General features: G+C 41.9%; 2 protein-coding genes and 1 non-coding gene across 3 annotated transcripts; all 3 read right to left on the reverse strand.

Moving 5' to 3' along the window:
* Positions 1 to 85: 85 nt before the first annotated feature.
* mier1b (mesoderm induction early response 1b, transcriptional regulator) lies at positions 86 to 8709 on the reverse strand. The gene is made up of 13 exons (XM_062528633.1): positions 8617 to 8709; positions 7772 to 7796; positions 7532 to 7680; positions 7152 to 7349; positions 5364 to 5484; positions 4130 to 4194; positions 3958 to 4030; positions 3602 to 3753; positions 3121 to 3202; positions 2905 to 2999; positions 2555 to 2682; positions 2146 to 2273; positions 86 to 1893 (listed from the first exon to the last, which is right to left on the reverse strand). Exons 1-13 carry the CDS (start codon positions 8623 to 8625, stop codon positions 1607 to 1609), a joined length of 1512 nt encoding a protein of 503 aa, XP_062384617.1. The 5' UTR covers positions 8626 to 8709; the 3' UTR covers positions 86 to 1606.
* Positions 8710 to 9177: 468 nt separating this feature from the next.
* trnam-cau (transfer RNA methionine (anticodon CAU)) lies at positions 9178 to 9249 on the reverse strand. The gene has a single exon. It is a non-coding gene; the product is annotated as a tRNA-Met (tRNA).
* A 563-nt stretch (positions 9250 to 9812) lies between these two features.
* Positions 9813 to 18253, reverse strand: tmem132a (transmembrane protein 132A). Its single transcript, XM_062552371.1, has 12 exons — positions 18229 to 18253; positions 17635 to 17724; positions 17245 to 17462; positions 16766 to 16975; positions 15977 to 16485; positions 15731 to 15883; positions 13265 to 13460; positions 13040 to 13183; positions 12695 to 12897; positions 12211 to 12436; positions 11810 to 12001; positions 9813 to 11376 (listed from the first exon to the last, which is right to left on the reverse strand). The coding sequence occupies exons 1-12, from the start codon at positions 18251 to 18253 to the stop codon at positions 10510 to 10512; spliced, it is 3033 nt and encodes a 1010-aa protein (XP_062408355.1). The 3' UTR covers positions 9813 to 10509.
* Positions 18254 to 20173: the final 1920 nt, after the last annotated feature.

The raw sequence follows: 20173 nt of genomic DNA on the forward strand, positions 1-20173 counted from the left end.
CACAAGAATGTCATCTGGTAGTTCAGCATATTTCTAATTCTTACTGGTCCATTATATTCACTTTAAACACTCATGCAATTCTAACTGACCTTCCTGGAAAACCTTTTTTTATTAATATGATAAATGGTAAAATCCAAGAAAAAAATACAGTACATTACTGATGTCAACATGGAGAAATTAAATTGAACTTGGACATTTACAGCAGAGGAAAGCAGAGCTGGCTGTACAACAAATTATTTAACACTAGAATCTGAGAATTTTGTTTAAAATGTGTTTAGTTTCTTGTTCAACTCTCAAATATAATTTCATGTAGCAGTATTGCTGACAGTTTAGTACTCCTAAATCAGCTTCACAACAGACAAAGAACAACAACAAAGCAAGTCATGCATGAAGTAGTATTCACACAACAAGCTTTGAGGAAACCAGTTCAGATTCCAGCATTAAATCAGTAGGAGTAATGATCATCTTTACACCAGGTCTATCTATCCTTAATTTGGTCAACAATGTAACTGCAAGAAAAGCTCAGACCAGTAAGGCCCACGAGGCATACGCCACTGCAATACAGTCATTTGCAGCTTGGAAATGTCCAACATTCAGCCGTCTGTTTCACTGAGGAAATATCTCATATGTTAAGATCCAGTTGAATATGTCCTTTCTTGATGATGGGTTTTGCGGGCATTTCAACAAAAGACAATGAACAAAGACAGATTTACAGTGTGGTTATCAAAAAAAACCCCAAAAAGATCTGTACAAGTTAAGAAATCTATACAAACTTTACATGTCAAGTACATGTTATACATGCTTTTCTAACACAAAGAAACAAGTGTTAAGAAAAAGCCAGAGAAAGCTAGGAATATTAAAAAATAGAGCTAGTGTGCTGACTATTGTGTTTTGATAAGAGACATCACTGATGTCAAATACTGCCTAACAAACCTTAGGGATACCCCTGCTGGCTTATTTAAAAACATAATGGGTTGCAGGTCTAAGTCTCTTTAAGTTATTTTTTTATATATATAAACTACCATAAATGTGTTCAATAACATGATCTCACCCATTTCATTCCGAATATGAACACCAAAAGAATAAAAGTGCATCTTCATGTGCCTGAACTCTCCACAGTTAGACCTCAGTAGCAGAGTCAAGTTAACCTCACAAATGTCACTCCCACTCCCCCTCCCAACTTAAAATGGCTTTGACAGCAAGTGAACCACTTATACTTTTATAGAAAATATAAATTATATATATGTATATATATATACATATATATAGATATATATTTATATATAGTTATAAAAATATTACAGACAATTTTCCATACAAACAGAGAAAAAAAAGTTTTTTGTTTTTCCTTCCATCCTGTGTGGAGAGTCCCTGGAAGATAGGGTCTGAATGATATAAACAAACGGGAGTGATGTGAGCTGCCCTCTGTCCTCTCCACTCTTTTGCTTTACGTTTGGGGGTTGGGTTGGGTTGGGTTGGGTTGGGGGCAGAGTTTGAGGGAGGCCACTGTGCTGGGTACAATCAGAGTGCTGCCTGCCATCTTGGCTCTGAATTTGGTCTGGGATTTGGTGTGTGTGCGCGTGTGTGTGTGTGTGTGTGTGCTGCTTCAGTCCTCCTTTGCCCGGGAGGCCTCCAGCTCAGCCAGAGGTTCGCCATCAGTCCGGCACTTCTTGGCAAGTGGCTCATACACCTGGCAGTCATTCTGGAGCCCCACCGCCCCGTTGCCATTGGAGCTGGGCATCTCAGAGGGGTCGCAGCCGTTGGAATCCTGGGCCGACGAGGCGTGCATGTGGGCAGGGCCGTTCGACTGGACCGGACCTTCGCTCTTGACCTCACTCCCAACACCCAGGAGCTGCACAGACGGGTACGTTCCAGCTCCAACACTGCTCACGCCTGACAAACATCCGCAGAAGAATATGCAGTAAGCACTTGGAACCATTAGATCATCACAGGTAATGAATGTAATAACTTGTAAAGTAACATCTTGAATTTTTAGAAGTTACAATTTCTAATGTAACAACACCATGCCCTTTGGCGAAAGGAGATGTTTGTCAAGGTCAGTGCACAGAGGAGAAATCAGCATTCATTCAACTCCATTCTTTCCCAGTGTTGTGGAGTTGGACAATTTGTTGGATCTGTCCTCACCGTTGTGGTTGAGCCCGTCGTCCCGCTCCGAGTGGCTGGTGCTGCTGCTGGAGGCGGTGGGGGGCGGCGAGGCGGCCCTGCTGGAGGAAGCGCTCTCCGTCTCGTCCAGCAGACGGTCCATGTAATCCCTGCAGTACAGCACAGCAGCCACAGCAGGTCAACTCTCGCACAACTCACAGCAGCCACAGCAGGTCAACACTCGCACAACTCACAGCCCTAACACTGACACAGCTCGGCCAAAAGAGTGACCTTCGGTGTAATCACTTCTCTCACTGAGACGGCACAAACCTCCAAGGCCAACTCTATCTCCGAGGTTTTAATAATTAATAAGTTAGTTAATACTAGTTCAGCTACTAAATGGCAACGGTTAACTATTGTTACTGGGTAGGGGGTGTGTGTGGTCACTCACGTCACGCCGGGGTGAAGATTATATTTCCTCTTGCCGAGTCGAGTTTGCTGTGCAAAGAAATCGTACCGCTCAGACTTCTTCCACATGTAGTAAAAGGCCACACATTCACCTACGGACCTCGTTCTCACCTGCAAAGCCCAAAAAACAAACAAAAAAAATTGCATGGTTGTTCCGATCCATTCAATCGATTTTCAACAGGTTCAACATGTCAATAAAGTAGCAAATACTGGTATCACCGCCTGTTCTCATTGCATGGTTTCACAGCACAGTACGACAGTAGTCATTGTGGATTCAAACTACTGCCCAACAATCTCATTTAATCAATTTAAGATTTAAAATACACTTCTCACCTTGTTGGCTTGTATTAAATGGAAATCTTTCCCATAGGCTTTCAAGCCCTGTTCAAAGTTTCTACACTCTTCCTCTGTCCAGACAGACAACTCTTCTGTGAAAAGATACATCAGACCACACTCAGGAATACAAACACATCTGAACAAAAACCGAAATCTAGCAATCATTTCTATTCAATTATCTTGAAGGTGGTATGTTTGCCTTGCTGTCCTCACCTCTTGCAGCTTTCACATTAAACCTTAGTCTTCTGAGGGCTTCATCAGGGTCAAAATCACACTTCACCAACTCATACAGGGCCTGGAGGAAAAGAATCGACACACACATCACTGCCTTCATCTGAAACATTTCCAGAGTAGATTTCTGTCCAATGTAGCACGTGCCTTATCCCCTCTGCACTTAAGAGATGCAATTTTAGCCTTAAGCACACAGGAGTTTAATTTTCTATTTTCCAACAAAAACGAAATAATAGCGATACAAAGTAATTTTCTAATCTCCCCTTCAGCTCCTGCTAAGAGTTAGTCTGTAACAACTCTTACAGAGTAGCTGCTGGGAACTGGACAAATTATCAATGTGCTACCATTTTCCTGAAAAGAATTTTTCTTTGGTTAACTTAATACATTATGAAAGGTATGCAAGGAAATCAACGAGAAAGCCCAGAGTGTTTCCATATTACCACTCTGATTCATTATGTTTTACCTGCTCATTATCTTTGATATGTGCTCCTTCAGGAATGGCATCCACACCCCTCTCCTCTCCTGTCCGTCTTGAAGCCTCGGATAAAAACTCTACAACTTTGTTTTCCAGAAGAAATTCAGGGTTCCACAGTAGCTGATCATCATTTTCATACACTGCAAAAAAAACACACAAAGTTTTCACTACTACTACCAAAAAGTTATAAACAGGCTGGAACATGTCTTGGAAAGCAGAAGTTCTCATCCCTCTGTATTAACAATAAACAAAATGAAGAATTAATTTCATGTATCCAGTATATGTTGCCCTTTAAGTATTATCTTCATGTGTGAAAAAAGGACAACACGGAGCTTAGATCTCACCTTTTTCATTATCTTTATATTTACACAATCCTGACGGCGTTTCAGCTTGATACATGGAGCCAACCATTATTTCCTATCAAGACAAACAAACAACAAAGTTACATCTTATAACAATAGTTTTTTTTTTTTAATTCATTTTTTAAAATCTGTTAAAACAACAAACAACATTTACCTTCTTCCAGTCCTCAGAAGGAATATAATCTTCGTCATCTTCCGATTCTTCTTCAACTTCATTACCTAGGTAAACAAAGAACAGCTGGTTGAAACACTCTTCAACAACCACATGGTTCTCCAGATGTGGCAGCACAGATGTGCCATTAATCAGGTGCAATTAATCAAGTTAACCATTTAATCATCAGTCTTGACTTCCAAGGATTCTGAAAACAATATAATCTAAGGGGGTATTCACACCTGCCTTGTTTAGTTCGATTAAAAGGAACTCAAGTTCGTTTCTTGCTTGGTTCGGACCTTTTTGACTGGTGTGAATACAATCACTCGAACTCTAGTGCGGACCAAACAAGCGGACCGAGACCCAGCTGAGGAGGTGGTCTCGGAGCGGTTCCTATCGAACCCTGGTGCGGTTCGTTTATGGTGTAAAAGCAGACCGACCTCCATCCGACCCAGTTACAGAAATCTACCTTTTTTGGATTTGACGAGCTCCCGTAGTTTTTGCGCATTATGGGAAATGTAGGATAGCTCCGTGACGCACAACAGCTGTAAGCAGCAGTGGGCTAACGCTTTTTTGCCAACAATAATTTGATTTTGCATCTCCTACCCGTTCCGTCTTCCGTAGGCCTGCTGTTAGCATGTTGGACACACATGAGAGCTCTTCTCAGCTGTTTTGTTGCACGTCTTCGTCGTTGCAAAATTACCAGCATGATATTGTTAAACTTGCATCAAACGGTCTTGACGCTCAAGCACTTCTGCAAAGCTGTAACTGTATAAACTATATTGCTGGGATAATAATGAGTACAGTACGCAAACATAGTATTTACGTGGGCCAACTTTGACTTTGGCTTCCTATTCTTCACCCCACCTACACGTTTACCAGCCAATGGTTGAACGACCTTAGCACATGTGCTCTTGTTTATAAATTCTGGTCCGGTTGCAATTAATCACGGTGTGAAAGCGAACCGCACTAAAAAAGGAAAAAAGAAAAAAAAATTGGTCCGGACCAAATAAGTGAACTAACGGACCTTCCTGGTGTGAATACGCCCTAAATGTAATGATTATTTTGCTGCATTACATTTTGCAACAATGTTCTTCTCGTTTGTCTCGAGTTGTAAATCCAATGCATCTTTTTGCTTCACAGAGGTAACTGTTGTATAACACCGATGAACTATTCGTAACTACAACTAGTTCTGAACAAATACAAAGCAACTACTTTCGAAACAATATTCACATACTTTCAAAGAACTTCTGAGGGCGAATGAGTTCTGCAGTCCCATGAGATTTGATAGAATGAGTGCAGCCATCAGTGGAGGGTCCGTACTCCTCAACTTGACCTGCAGACATGTTTCTCTCCTCCTAAACGCATACAAAATCATTTATTTAAAGTGTATTTTGGGGCCTTGTGCCATCAATGGTAAAGGACAGTCAAGAGTGACGTGAAGCACATTGGTGAATCTCCCCACATTTGTTACACATGTACAGTACACATTACTAATACTTCTCTTGCAGACATACAGTGGTTTGCAAAAGTATCCGAACCGCCTGGAAATCATCAGCAGCCCCGTTTACATGGACACTTTTAATGCGATTACAAACGGAGCAATGGCTCAATCAGAATAAAAATTACTCATGTAAACACCTCAACCGATGGGATTCAGCCCGATCTGACTAGATTTCCAACTGGATCAAGAGAGGTTGGGTAATCTGTTCTGAAAATCCAATCCACCCATGTAAACAGGTACTCCCATTGCTGGAGTATACAGTATTTGGGTTTTTTTCTGCACAGGAGTTTCCTATGTGGTAATTATGCAGAACGATGTAAACAAATTAGTTTCCATAGCGGCAATACAACTAAGAGATTCTAAATAATTAAATGCTTGTTCCATGTAAACGCAGATTAAGGGCCAATTGGTCTATTTTGCATTCATGTTAGTTCGGCTGAAATATTCAATTAGATTCACTTCAATCTGCTAATGTTTTCTTGTTTGCCCAATCAGTGTTTTTATAAGCACATAGTTATAATTTAGTACATTTCTAAAGGCTAAATTAGATGCATGTCTGTTAAAATAATCATTTAAAAACCCACTTTATAACATCTTATAATCACCTGTGTTTCCTCTTCCTAGATTTTGAGTCATTCAAGAATATTCCCTTTACTGCTTTTGAGCCACTCCAGTGATGCTTTAGCCTTATGCCTTGGACAATCATTCAACTGGTGGGCAAATCCTCTCCCAAACAGGATTGAACAGGTCAGTGTTGATTTAACCTTTCTCCATATTTTAAGCAACATCTTTAGATGCTTTAAAGGGATAGTTCGGATTTTAAGACACGAAGTTGTATGGGTTCCCTGTCAGCAACGTAGTGCATCAGCACTGACTTACCCCCGACAGCGTCCTGTGAGCCGAGATCCAGCCGGTTTTAGATCGTTTTTGATGCTGAAGAAAGTAGTCCGGCAAGTTTCTGGGGTCACGAAAGTAAAGTGTTTTTCTTCTCAAAACCATATGCGTTCAACAGAGTGATATATTTGCACCACAAAAACGTTGTCCAGGAAAAATTCAAACCTCGTTATCACTTACTTATTTTTCGCGATTCCTATCACTGCGCGCTACTGACAGCTGGACAACGTCTTTGTGGTGCAAATATATCACTCTGTTGAACGCATATGGTTTTGAGAAGAAAAACACTTTACTTTCGTGACCCCAGAAACTTGCTGAAGAAAATAGTCCGGCATCAAAAACGATCAAAAACCGGCTGGATCTCGGCTCACAGGACGCTGTCGGGGGTAAGTCAGTGCTGATGCACTACGTTGCTGACAGGGAACCCATACAACTTCGTGTCTTAAAATCCGAACTATCCCTTTAATGTGACAAGTGTCACCTTCATATTGCCACTGGGGGTTGAATACTGATGCAAATAACACATTTCAGCTATTAATAAAAGTATCATTTAAATGTGAAAAATGTTGATCAATTTCCAGGAAGTTGAATACTAGTATAATGCAAAATGCATACATGGAAGCTGACCTTATTCCTTTTCGGTTCTGCAGCACCTCTACTGCTCTCATCATTAACAATATCTTCTGCTTCATCGTCATCTTCATCTTCAGGATCTTCCTCCTCCTCCTCCTCATCTTCTTCTTCTTCCTCATCCTCTTCTTCCAGGGAGACAGCATTCCCATAACCATAGAGATTTAAGAGCTCTTGAATGGGCATTTCTCCCTCCTATTCAAAACAAGGACCACTGTATGTTTACACTGCCACTAATAATAACATAAAATAAGTACATCTCTGGCAAACCCCCAAGAATATCACATAGACATTCTTGCAGTACTGTGTGCACAGGGGTAATGAGTACTCTTAAGGAGTCTAGTGTGACTGTCCCATGTCTGCTGTGAGCAACGCACCCTGGCCAGGTCCTCTATCTCATTCCTAAAGTTGGTCTCTCCCTCCTCCATCATCTCCTCCTCCTCAAGTGTCCTTTCATCGTCGTAATCATGGACTAACATATCAGGTGAAGGATCGAAATCTATGTTGTCCGATCCGGTCGAGACTCCTAAAAATGTTAACAACACGTATTGAAAAGGACATCATAATATCGAGGCGACAGGTAACAGGTTACATTAACTGACCATCATGTTATTTACCTGGACTCGAATCCCCACAGGAGGGCTTGGGGGGAAAGAGGGGGAAAAAACAATATTAGCTGCTACAGACATTCATCATTATCAATCAAGAAAGCCCTGTAACAATTTAAATGGAATAGAATTTGGACAATAAGTGTATCTGAGCGGGTTTTGTTCTTTCCATCTGTGCCCAACCTGGACGAAGGGAAAACTTTAAAAAGCGCGCCCTGTAAGCAGAGCAGGTAACGTTAACCTTTGCAAAGTTAACTTATTTAAGTAAAGAAAAAGGAAACCCACTGGATTGAATAAGCACTGTCTGGACTACAAGTCTACCACTTATGAGCCACATATTCTTTGATGAACTTGTTTGGATGAGGGCTTTGCTGCTCATGTTAGCTCGCTAGCTGGTTACGTTAATTAAGTAAAGTTAGCCAACATCTCTTGCTGGCTGCCTTTATCAAGGTGGCTAATATGACAACAGTCTTTCAATAGAGAGCACAAATTCACTGTATTGATATATGTCTAAAAGGTAAGGAAAAATAAGCACAGATAAAAGAGGTCACTCGTTTGTCTAAGAAGAACCGTAACATACATTCGCTCGTTCCCGTACAGCTACCCAACTAGCAGTCTATAATATTAACTCCTGATATCAAACGTAGGAAACGTTAGCAGGCTATGCAAGCTATCCAGGCAGGGATTAGCCAATAAGTTTTTCAGAATGTAAAGCTAAAACAAGTTCAAATATTTCGGCCACACAGCAATGCGACTCCTTACGGTTTAGTAAGCATTTCCGCATTTAATATACATATAATAGGGGTAAATAAAATAACTTATATCAGAGAGCATCTTTAAAATTCTCATCTTACCTCCGCCATATTTGCGATTTTAAAGGGTCACGTTGAGAGGGTCAGTCGTGTTTCCCGGATGAACATTCTCCTCCCCATCTACCTCTGTGCTCCACCCACTCCGACTTTTCCTACACATTTTTTTTTACTTTTACCAGAGATGTATAAAGTATCTGCTTTAACTGCCTACGCGCCTTTTGACTAAGTAATAGACCTCTATTCTTTGAAAATAATGTATTCGCAAATGTTTCATATATTATTCGCATCATTTTTAGCCAAAGGCGACATTATCCAATTCATATAAAATGTAATTAATCCTATTAATTATTTGCACGAAGCAAGCATAGCTGAAAAATACTACTAACAATAATAATAGGAGGAAAGAATTATCAGTCAACCAGTTTGCTTGCTCGTTCGTTCACATGAAATCATGCTTATGACATTAGAAGACATGGTGTATTTATCATGACATTTAATTGTACCTTAATTAAATGTATTTACAACCAGCTCAATCCAAAAGGTCAATATTCAGTTTTATCGTCAGGTACATTAAAAAATAGGCCTAAACTGAACGAAAAATCATAGCAGAGGATGGTTTCGATCCATCGACCTCTGGGTTATGGGCCCAGCACGCTTCCGCTGCGCCACTCTGCTGTTACTGCCAATAAGCGTTTAGTTCGCTATATAATGTATGTAGCTTATGTATGCCCTATATCATGTATTGTGTATGTGTAAATCTGACCAAAGAGTGCTTTTGTTACTGATTCGTCTCAAATCCAGCTGAGCATAATTAGGCTATACGATGAAACGAAAATGTAGTCATATCAAAGCCATCGATATCGATGGCCTGAGTCATATGATAGCCTAACAACATAATCACTTCCCGCGATATCCTATCATTGTAGGCTACATTCTCCGGTAGCTACTGTTGAACATACTTGTTATACATTTGCATTTCTGTGCTTGGTGCAACTGTGAGCTACCGCCGTATGAACATCTTAAAATAACACCTTCCTCATAAAAAGATGTCATTCCCTGACCGGGAATCGAACCCGGGCCGCGGCGGTGAGAGCGCCGAATCCTAACCACTAGACCACCAGGGATGCACATGCGTAATGGGAACATATGGGTATATAAGCGACTGCACAAGAAATATAACTCCTCGGGAAAAGATTATAAACGTTTATTTCCAAAATAAAATACAGACAATACCCCTTATAAACAGAATTCAGCCACCACGCCTCCACATCTTTACAAAGTAAAATCATAGCCTAAATCCGGTGCATATAGGCCTAGGTTTGTTAGTCGGATAACAGGATAAGATGACTGTAACGTTGCATCAACCTTAGCCTAAAGTCTTACTTACAACCTTTCATAAATGCAGTAATTGAAACAACTCTTCATTAAAACAACGTAGGCTCGCCTATAGGTCATAGCCTAATGACCTCTAAATTATTAGTGCGTTACTGCTCATAGATAGATCAGGCCAATCAAACTCCGCGGCCCTATAGGGCAATGAAACAGCTTTCATGTCCAGAGATAGGCTACGTAGCCTAGGCCTTCTTTACTCGGAGCACCACTTCCTTTCAAACCCCCCAACCACTGAAAACATTCTGCAATAGCCAACAAGCCAGGTTTTCTGTGCATGAATAATAAAAGCACCTAGTCAGGTAACCTGGCAGGCTGTTTTTCCATTAGGCCTACTCAGTGGAAGAACATGATGCCAGACAAATGGGAAACCTCTACTTCCTCACCTGCAATATGCAGAGGCCTGTGACATTGGTTGCCTGTATCGGGCATACAATGTACGTTGGTGTTTGGCTGTGTTGCTTGAGTGCTATAAATAGTAGGCTACAGGTTTAATTTTGATGTGCTGTTCTATATCTGTTTATTGTTTATCTACAATTCATTTATTCAATCTCTCGACTTTATGTCTGTGTGTATTGTATGTATTTTATCTCCCTTACAAAACTTCACTTTTGTTTTCAGTCTCGCTACTTGCTCATCTAGTTTAGACTCTTCTTTTTCTTCACCTTCATCCTCTCCCACCTCTATCCCTCCCTGTACTCCCTGCATTCCTTGACCCTCTTTTTCCCTCTGCTTCCTCTTCTTTCTCTCTCGAAGAGCACAGGGCAGACAGTTGGCCAGGAAGAGAAGAGCAGAGAGACAGATGAGAGACAGCACTGCTCCTAACCCCACTTCCAGATCCCTATCTCCCACAGGCTGCCCCCTGCCTCTTCCCATTCCAGGAGAGAAATAAACGGCACTCTCTTGATGGTTAGGATTCAAAACGGCCCGTTCTAAATCATTCCTGGTTATTAGACCATCACCAGTGTTGGCAGTATAGTCACTCGTAATGTTCCCTATGATAACTTTGTCACCAAAGTTACTGTAAAAGTCCTTGTCAGATTCCAACAGCATGTCAGACACATCAAACATGTCAGAGTTGGAGTCGCTTCCTATTGGCCAAACTTCTGAGTCCAGGTTCACTCTTATCCAACCGGAGCCTTTGGCCAGTCTTCTGGTTCCTCCCCCATCTCTCACCACATTGGCTTCAACATTGTTGGACACTGGCTCACAGGTGGAAACGAGGAGTTCTGCTTTGACCAGAGGCCCGCCCCCTTCGCCTTGGGCCAAGATGCGCTGCACGGGCTCTGGTGTCACAGCAACCACAGATTCGGCCAACGAGGAGAGACGCAAGGAGTGAGGAACACTGGTGAATGCGGAAACCAGTATGGCAGTGTCATCATTAAACTGAAGCCAAACACTAGCAGATGCCTCCTGAGGAACAGAGTAATGTAGAAGAAGAGGGGATTAAATGGGACGGCCAAAGAGTAGTAAACATTCGGGTCAGTTTCCTGTACGGGGATTAAGCTTAGTCCATGACTAAGCAATGTATTAGCCATGGCTTATACATTGATTTTGCAACATTTCCTCAGCTATGAGGTTAATACAGGGGGCCAGTTAATATGGTGTTAATACGGTTTCGTTTCTTTTAACTTGCATAAAACACTGTCCTGCGGTTTATACACAATGCGGCTTATATGTGGGAAATTACTGTACAAACTGTTTTTTAATGGAAATCAATTAAAGTTGTCTTTTAGTCTAGGGTTAGGCCTAATCCATGTCCGAGAAACTGGACCTCTGAGTCTTGAGTCACAGATTTCAAGGAGTCTTGTTAAATGCATCACTTCAGATCAATATCTCCACATACCTGTCCATAGTTGTAGAGGATGTTATGTGCTGTAACAGCAGCAGTAACAACAGACTGGTGAGCGGGGTTACTATTGATGACCAAGCCCAGTCCACCAACCAGCTGCACTGAAAGATCACCGGGGGTCACTGGTTCAGATGAGACCACCACCTCAGCACTGCCAAGCACACCATCCCACTGGCTTGAAATCACCTATCGATGATTATGTGAAAGGGGAAAGACGGAGACCATGAAAGAGATAAAGAAATAAGGTAGGGGCACAGAAAATGCAAGGCACATATGCAAAGTAGGCCTATATGCTGGAATGCTCGGCACATTGAAGATTCATTTGGCCTGGTTATGGCAAGTGTTAATGGCAGCATCTCCCCGCAGTGCTTGGCTTGCCTCTTTTGTATACTAACATGCAGTGTAGTTATTCCAGGCTCCAAGCCGACCAGATATCCCTGCTTGTTGAGTGTTGCCACCCGTGGATTTCCCACACGCAGCCAGTCCCAAACAAGTTCTGTCACATCCACAAACCAGTCAGGTGATCCTAGCATGTACGTTGGCTGACCCTTCTTGGTAGACGAATGAGCACTAAACTGTGCCAGGACCTGTACAGTGGATCTCTGAAAAACTGGAGTACATCTGAAAGAGACAGGCACAACAGTGGTTGACTAGTTTATAAACAACACATACTTAAAAATATCCTTTGAATTATGGAGAATATGTTACAAACTGAATAAAAATTCAAACCGAGATATACGAATAAAGATCCCCATGTTTTGCGATAGTAGGAGTGATGGGTAGTTTACAGCTATACATGAATCCTATGCATGGCATTATGGTGATTCCTCTTCCTTCCAGCAGAGGGCAGAGCGAAGCTATGAACTGTAAGGAGCCTACCTGCCCTGGTTGAAGAAGCTCCAGCCGTCGATGGCACTGAGGACATAGTCTGAGAGGGAGATGCGCAGGGGTACCACAGGAGCCCAAACTGATAAACAGACCGACCCACTGAGCTGACCCAGGAGGAACTCCACCTCTACACATGTGCTGCCCACTCCTGATTCACTCCCATCCACAAAGAGGGTGGAGCAGTCACTTGATACCTATCGTTTGGGCGGGGCAGGGGTACAAATGAGACACTGGCAATCTACAGCAAAAAGATACGACACATTTCTTCTTGGAGTATGATTAGACTGTTGTATTTTAAGTGAACTTTGTTGAAGATCCTATGAGCCATCCTGTTACCTTGACAATGTCTTCGTTAGCAGATTGACACCTTACTGCAGAAGTCACATCAGAGACCTTTCCATCATGCCCAACAGCCAAAACAATCACAGGAAGGGTCACTGGCTGGCTGGTCAAAATGGCTGTGTTTATGATTGTACTGCTCTGTTGATGTAAAACAGAAAGTATATTTGCAACACTCTCAAGATCTCATGCTCCAAAATTCAAAGTCTGACAGGTGCTTACCTCTGTGATGGGAGCAATACCCACAATATCCCTGTCTGTGAAAGACAGGAAACTGGTCACTGCCCCATGTGGGGATGCGTTGGTATTACGATTCGAGTACTCTGTCCACCAAATAGTGGTCACGGTCATGGCCACACCAAAGCTCCTCTTCAAGCCATCGACCAAGAGACAAGCAACCTCTAGCAGGTCGGTTTGACTGAGGGGAAAGTGGGGTCAAACAGTGAGGCTAAATTTGAATGCCACTGTTATGATCATGCATTTCTTAATGCAAATAATTTAACTACACTTTACAGAAAGGACTTTCAAGAAATGTTTAAACACTTGCCTGTTCACCTTGCTCTTAATCAACTACTTTTATTACAGTTATGGTTTGTATTTGAAGAGCTCTTTTCAACAACGCATTAAATCCATTTGTGAAAACATTGTCATGTTATTTAATTGTATATTTCGGGTAATTTCAAATGTGTAGTTGTGTTGTTTTTATCGGGTCAAGATAAATCAAGTAACATTGACCCAATTACACATCCACTGAAATTACTTGGAAAACAATATTATTATAATTTTTTTTTATGAAAATGCATAAAATGGTGGATATAGCATTTTGGAAAAGAGATCTTCATTTACAACATACTTGGTTAGAATATAGTTTACTGTAAGTATAGCTTTGGACAAAAGCGCTAAATATAAGAATCTATTTAACACTAAGAATCAATGCATGGAATATGAAAATGTTGCAGTCATGGGTTATTGTCAAATCAGGTCAGGTCACCATGTCAGGAAAAAAATTAAAAAGAAAAGTGCACTAATTAATGCTCTAATGCCAAACCTATAGGCAAATCTGAAATATCATCTCTGTGTCACTAACAGTTTATTGAGGCCCTTTGAAGTTTTAAGTAATTTTAAGCATGAGGAACAATTTGTTCATGGCACCTTTGATATGACACCCACAGTGTTGAAACTCTGACTTGAACTTCCTCTGTACAAAATTAAATAATGTAATCAGATCTAATGTATCTGATGTAATTTCTCTCTTCGCCTATGCTCTGAAAATGACCGTAATTTCTAAACATAAAAAAAACCTCATTCAAACAGTGAACTATGCTCTGCCCTCTGCAGATTTTTCAAGTCATATATGGATTAAAACTAAGCGCCATATTACTAACTGCTGAAGTGATCATTTTAACCATACATCTTTGTTTTTTCATTTAAACAAAGTAATTTTTAAAATCAATTTAAGCAGTCAAAGTGGTCCCTTGCAGCAATCAGTGCTAGGCCGTAATTTTAGTCATTACTATATTACGAGTGTTGGAATATTTGTATGCTCGGATATGCTTGGATTTAGATACTATTCTCATCTCTTCATTTGACAAGGATTGTTTTTATTTCTTATTATTGATCCTATGTATCTGAAGATGATCTGGAGTTGTTGCTGAATTCCCTTATTGACATGTTTTTTTTTTTTTAAATATATATATATATGTGTGTGTGTGTGTGTGTGTGTGTGTGTGTGTGTGTGTGTGTGTGTGTGTGTGTGTGTGTGTGTGAAATATGCACCTATGCAATACTCACATATTTAAACAAGAATGACAAAAAAAAAAAAAAATGTATAGGCTATATAATTTTATGCAACAGGCCTGCACTGTACTTACTGCACAGAGCCTGAGGGGGACACAGAGAGTCACATTGAAATGAGAAATATTTTAACAACCACTGAAGTGAAATATAAATAATCTGAATATTATAGTTGTGTATATGACATTTGTAAATATTTAGGAAAACAAATAACCCACAGGCTCACAGTGTCTTCGTGCCACTGATTGAAAACCTTTCCTATTTTGAAGTGGGGAAGGCATATAGGCTGACCTCAGCAGCAACTTCAAATGTCAGTGAGTTTATCTATAAGAATACATGGTAACAGTCTGTTAAGTGTCCACATGGTCAAAGAAAACGAGCATTTTTGAAAATCAAGTTAAAAAAAAAAAAACATTCTGACGCTTCTGTATTGTAGTTTTCACAACTGCATATGGCCAAAACGTCCATATATGACTGGGAAATAATCTGAGGTATTTAGTTGAATGAGAAGCACTGAAAAGGGAGGGTTTTTTATGTTTGGAAAGGATGGCAATTATCAGAGCCATGTAAAAGAGAAAGTAGCCTACATAAGATATATCTGCTCTGATGACATAGGCCCACTTTTATACAATTCACTAGCCGTGACGTTTCCATGCCACATTAAAAGGAGCTATGATGAGGTTGGAAATAAATGCTTAAAGTTACTTAAAATGGCTGTAGTTAGGCTCAGATTTTTGCTCAAATAGTGTGATTTGACAATGACCCAAATTACTCTGCAGGGTTTTCAACATAAAGTTGTGTTGCAATTTTATCCTACGGAATAGGCCTACCTCAATTTAGATGACAGAAAAACAAAACATGCAGGTCAGTGCAGTTAGTTCACCATAGGCCTACCTTAGGAATGCAGACTGAACGCCGACTTTGTGGCAGATTATTGAGACGGTATCATGCTTGGAGCCTGTGGTTCTCTCTAGAACCACACTCCAGAGGTCAGAGTTCATGGATGGCTGTTCCACCACGGACACCAATCCTTTCTTCACCTTCAGCCTGCATCAATACAGTCAGAAATCACAACGACTCCGACACATGCATTCACCACAGCATCAGACCTCACCTAAACACCTGACCTAATGCACTCACCTGATTGTAACCGAGTCTCCGGTGAAATTTGACCTCAAGTTGACAAAGATCCTCGCTGGCTGACCGGTGCGAACTGGCCCACGGCAAAAGCGAATGACAACATTGTAATCCAGCCTCAGCTCCTCTTCGCCCTCCCCGTCCGAACACACCACTGCCCCCCTGGCCTTATCCCGATCTTTCTCCCTATGGGGAAGAGCCACAGCCCCCACGTAGTAGAGCCTCCGTTGCATCGGCTCGGTATCGTCCTCGACGCACCCCAGTGTAGTCGTCTTGAAGTCGGAGACAGCGCCGGACGATGAATAGTAGAGCTGGATGCGATCCGCGGCAGGGACAGAGTTGTCCCGGAGTGCGCTGGGCACATTTTGGCGCCGTCGCGCACGGTTTCGTTGTCGGTGCCTGTGCTGATATCTCGCTCTGGGATTTTGGCCTGTGTTGGCGTGTACGGACTGATCCAGCTCAAACCAGTCCTTGGGTAAGGTGAGGGAAACCACGCAGAGGCCAAGTGGGGACTGTCAGCGATAAGTGAAACAAAAGGCGATCATTTTCATTCAGTCATTCAGTGACAACACTGCACACTACAGCAATGATAATATCTTGTGTTGCTGTTTAGGCATTTAGTAGGCTAATAAACTCACTAATAAACTAACTTGTGCTAAACTCACTCACATCATACGTTAGACACTGGTGCTATAGGCCTATAAATAAACTTGCCATCTTAACAATAATAGTGATGGCATATGTTGTGCTCTGTGTGGCTGTCGGCAATTGACATGGACAGTGTGACATTACCTGGGTTATACAGGATGCTTTTTGCTCTTCTGTCTCTTTGAACGCATGAAGAGTAATGCAGGTTCCCTTGCTAACATCTCCCCTCATGTGAAATAGCACTCTCACTTCAGACCTCTTTCCTTTCTCCCCTTCCTTGGCCCTCATGACCGTTTTTGTGAGAAGAGATGCTGAGAGAGGAGGTGAAAGTGGAAGGACAGGTGTGGAGACCAGCTTAAAAACAAAAACACAAAACGAGATTCAGCAAGTGGACCAGTTGGGACAAAAATCCAGATTTAGGACAGATTAGGAGATGAAGTGTTTTTTTACATTAATACATCAAAATATAAACTGTTTAACAAATGTTTTTGGACTCAATCGGAGTTTAGATTTCAAATGATATTATATCTGTTCACATGATTCATCATACATCATGTGATTAAGAGAACAAAGAGATGCACCCTGTCTGGTGCATTGTGATTCGGCTGAACCTGTCCGCCTACCTGTGTGACAGAGTAAGGCCCAAAGGACGCCCGCACTCCGGCCTTGGAGCTGGTCCTCGGGGGAGGCATGAGGAGCAGGGGCTGGCTGTGAGAGAAGGGGCTGGAGTTGGAGAAGATCACCCCCAGATCAGCCTGCGAGAGGGAGAGGGCGCTCCACGGAGGGGGCACGCTGATCTGCGCGGGCAGCGAGACTGGCGGGGGCAGCTGCTGCGCACCAGCTTCAGAGAGTTGGAGGAGGTATGGAAAGCGTTAGGTTTCTGAACTGTCGTATGTGTGTGTGTGTGTGTGTGTGTGTGTGTGTGTGTTGTTGTTTTTTTTTTTTTTGGGGGGGGGGGGGCCGTGGAAGCAACACAGTCATTATTATAGGTTGTTTTCAGAGACATCACTCACCAAGTGTGAAACAGTAGCAGAGGAGTATTACCATAGTGACCCCTCTGTCACAGGGGGAACTGGGGCAGTCAGCCACACTCATCACTGCACCTGTGCAGAGGAACACATGCATAGGCTCGCATCACACACCCTCACACACATCAACATAACCAACATAGCCAACACTATTTGCACCTTAATGTTTGCAAATGTGCAGTTGCAATGTTGGTCATTTCCTGTGCTGTCTGGCAGTGCAGTGCAACTTAAGTGAAAAAATCTCATCTGCAAATTTAAATAAAAAATAGTGAATCCTTTTGTCCGACACCTGTTATATGTTGCAGTACAAAAAACATCAATTTAATTGATTCATTTTAAAAAGTCAGTGAAAATACACTTTCCTACACCTTTTTACACTCTTCAAAATAACAACATGTTAACTTACCTTATTTGGAGTGGTCCTCTCTACTTTAGTTGGCGGGATGCTTTAGTGGCCTGTGAGATATTCACTGTCATTGTGCTCCTCAAACGTATTCCTCTTACACAAAACAGATCTATGAACAAAACCTTCTTTCTCCACCGTCACAATTGATCAGAGATACTTTTTGTTGACATTACGGTCGCGAAGTACAGGAACTGCCATGGTCGTTAGTCCTTTTCCCTTGCTTTAAAACATTTTGTTCCCTGAGATTGTGCTCGGTAGGATTTGTCAGTATCACTGTTTGCCTGCTCCAGCTCACTCTTGCATTGCTCTCTGTTTTTGCCCCCCCCCCCACCCCTTTGCTTTCCCTCTGTGCTAGATTCACACAATACGGATTTATTCATTTAAACAGCAAATAATCCCTATTCTTCCCTGTCCCTCCCCCTCTTTTTCCATCTTTCTTCTCTCTCTCTCTCTCTCTCTCTCTCTCTCTCTCTCTCTTTCTCTCTCTCACTCTTTCTTGATAAACTCCTCACATTAAAGGAGGACTGAATCATTCCCAGACTGATTAATCACCTTCTCAGAAGTACCCGTAGCTCTCACAGTTTCTTTTCTTTTTCTCTTTTTTTTACGGTCTCCTTTGGGCAGCTCCACTCTTCGTAATTTTATTAACCAAATGTCAATTTCCATAGTACTGATTAGGTCCAAAATTATTTTGTCTTTCTGCAATTATTTGAGTTGAAAATTGAAACAAAATGAAAAGATGTCAGTGAATTAGTTTTAAATCCGTGTATTCATCCTCCTTCACTCCACCATAATCTCTCATTCTGTGAATCTTCCTCCCTCTCTGTTCCTTGACAGTGTGCCCCTTAACCCTTGACAATGTGTCCTTTAAATTGCCACAGGGAATCAACTCTAAGCAGCCCATATTAAATACATCTTTATCCGTCTCCTTTCTTCTCTCACTATATCCTCTGATTAAAGGATAGATCTGTAAGTGACCCCACTAAACCCCTCTCCCCTCCCTCTTACGATCTCAAGACAGAAGGCCCCGTGCAGTGGTGACGGCACTCTCTTCCACTTCGTAGAAAATACTACCAGGCCAGGTTGTGCCAAGTCGGGACGGGGCTGATATTTAGACGGCAGGCTGCTCTTAAGTTTGGGATAGTGGGGAAAGGAACACTCCTCTAAAATCTCTCAGTTTCATCAAGCTTTCACTGTGACACACTTCTGTGTGCTGATACCCATACTAGGGCAACAGAAGGAGCTTAGGGGCAATGTCCTCACCACAGGAGGCTTAGTGTAAACCTATAGCATTAAATTTCACAAAGCACCGCTGACACTCATATTACAATAATTCTTTCTTTCTCTGTCTCTCTCTCTTTCTCTCTCACTCCCTCTTAGACACACATAAACCCACACAATCTTTCCTCCAACTTAGTGTCTTGTTTTCTTGTGAGCCAAAACCCCCCAATATGTTAAGTATGGTTTACCTGACCATTCTATTATCGTGTCACTTCTGATTCACACAGTTGCACCACGACAGTTGGACTGACAGGGCATGGTTGTACGTAGTGCGGTCATAGTAATTCTCCTCCGTGTGAAAATGGGCCCGTTCGTGACCGAGAACACTAGAGATTTTAAAGTGCATGTGCTCTGTGATTTTGTTTTTGGCTCGGCTTTTTTTAACATGCCGACTTAATGCCCCTGAAACGTGTGATAGAGGGACGGATAGTTGAATGTGGGTGGTATGCATTTATCTTCATCCCTTCGCTTTGTTCTCACTCACTCGCCTCCCTCTGTCCCTCTCTCCCTCGCCGTTAATCTGTGCATGTAATCTGTTGTCATCTGTCATTGTTCCATGATGGAACCTTATTCAAACTAGAGTTTTAATCCCTCACCGTAGCCAGCCTAAGAGTCCGACACACTGTTCACTCTCGCTCATCGACAGAATAAATATTCAGCACGACCACACCACGCCACACGTTCAGTATGCCACGCAGACATAACACGTGCTCAGACACACCCTTGTGTCATCCCACGCCACCTAACATACAGTATACACAAAACGAGCGTTGCATTTAAAAGGACACAAGCAGTGTGAGTTCCTTTGATAAATAATCTGCGTTCTTTGTGTCATTC

Source organism: Sardina pilchardus, chromosome 2 (assembly GCF_963854185.1).
Source record: "Sardina pilchardus chromosome 2, fSarPil1.1, whole genome shotgun sequence".
In the NCBI taxonomy this organism is placed as follows: Eukaryota; Metazoa; Chordata; class Actinopteri; order Clupeiformes; family Clupeidae; genus Sardina; species Sardina pilchardus.

Bases quoted from the DNA above. Each gene is read 5' to 3' on its own strand.
- mier1b (XM_062528633.1), bottom strand. The intron at 5,485-7,151 runs GTCAGCTTCCAT...GTATGCGTTTAG, and splicing joins CAGAACCGAAAAGGAATAAG to GAGGAGAGAAACATGTCTGC. The intron at 3,754-3,957 runs GTGAGATCTAAG...TTTTTTTTGCAG, and splicing joins ATATAAAGATAATGAAAAAG to TGTATGAAAATGATGATCAG.
- tmem132a (XM_062552371.1), bottom strand. From the start codon at position 18,253: ATGGCAGTTCCTGTACTTCGCGACC. The intron at 13,461-15,730 runs GTAGGCCTATGG...CTTTCCCCTCAG, and splicing joins GTTCAGTCTGCATTCCTAAG to TCAAACCGACCTGCTAGAGG. The intron at 12,002-12,210 runs GTTAGTATACAA...AATCATCGATAG, and splicing joins CTGGAATAACTACACTGCAT to GTGATTTCAAGCCAGTGGGA.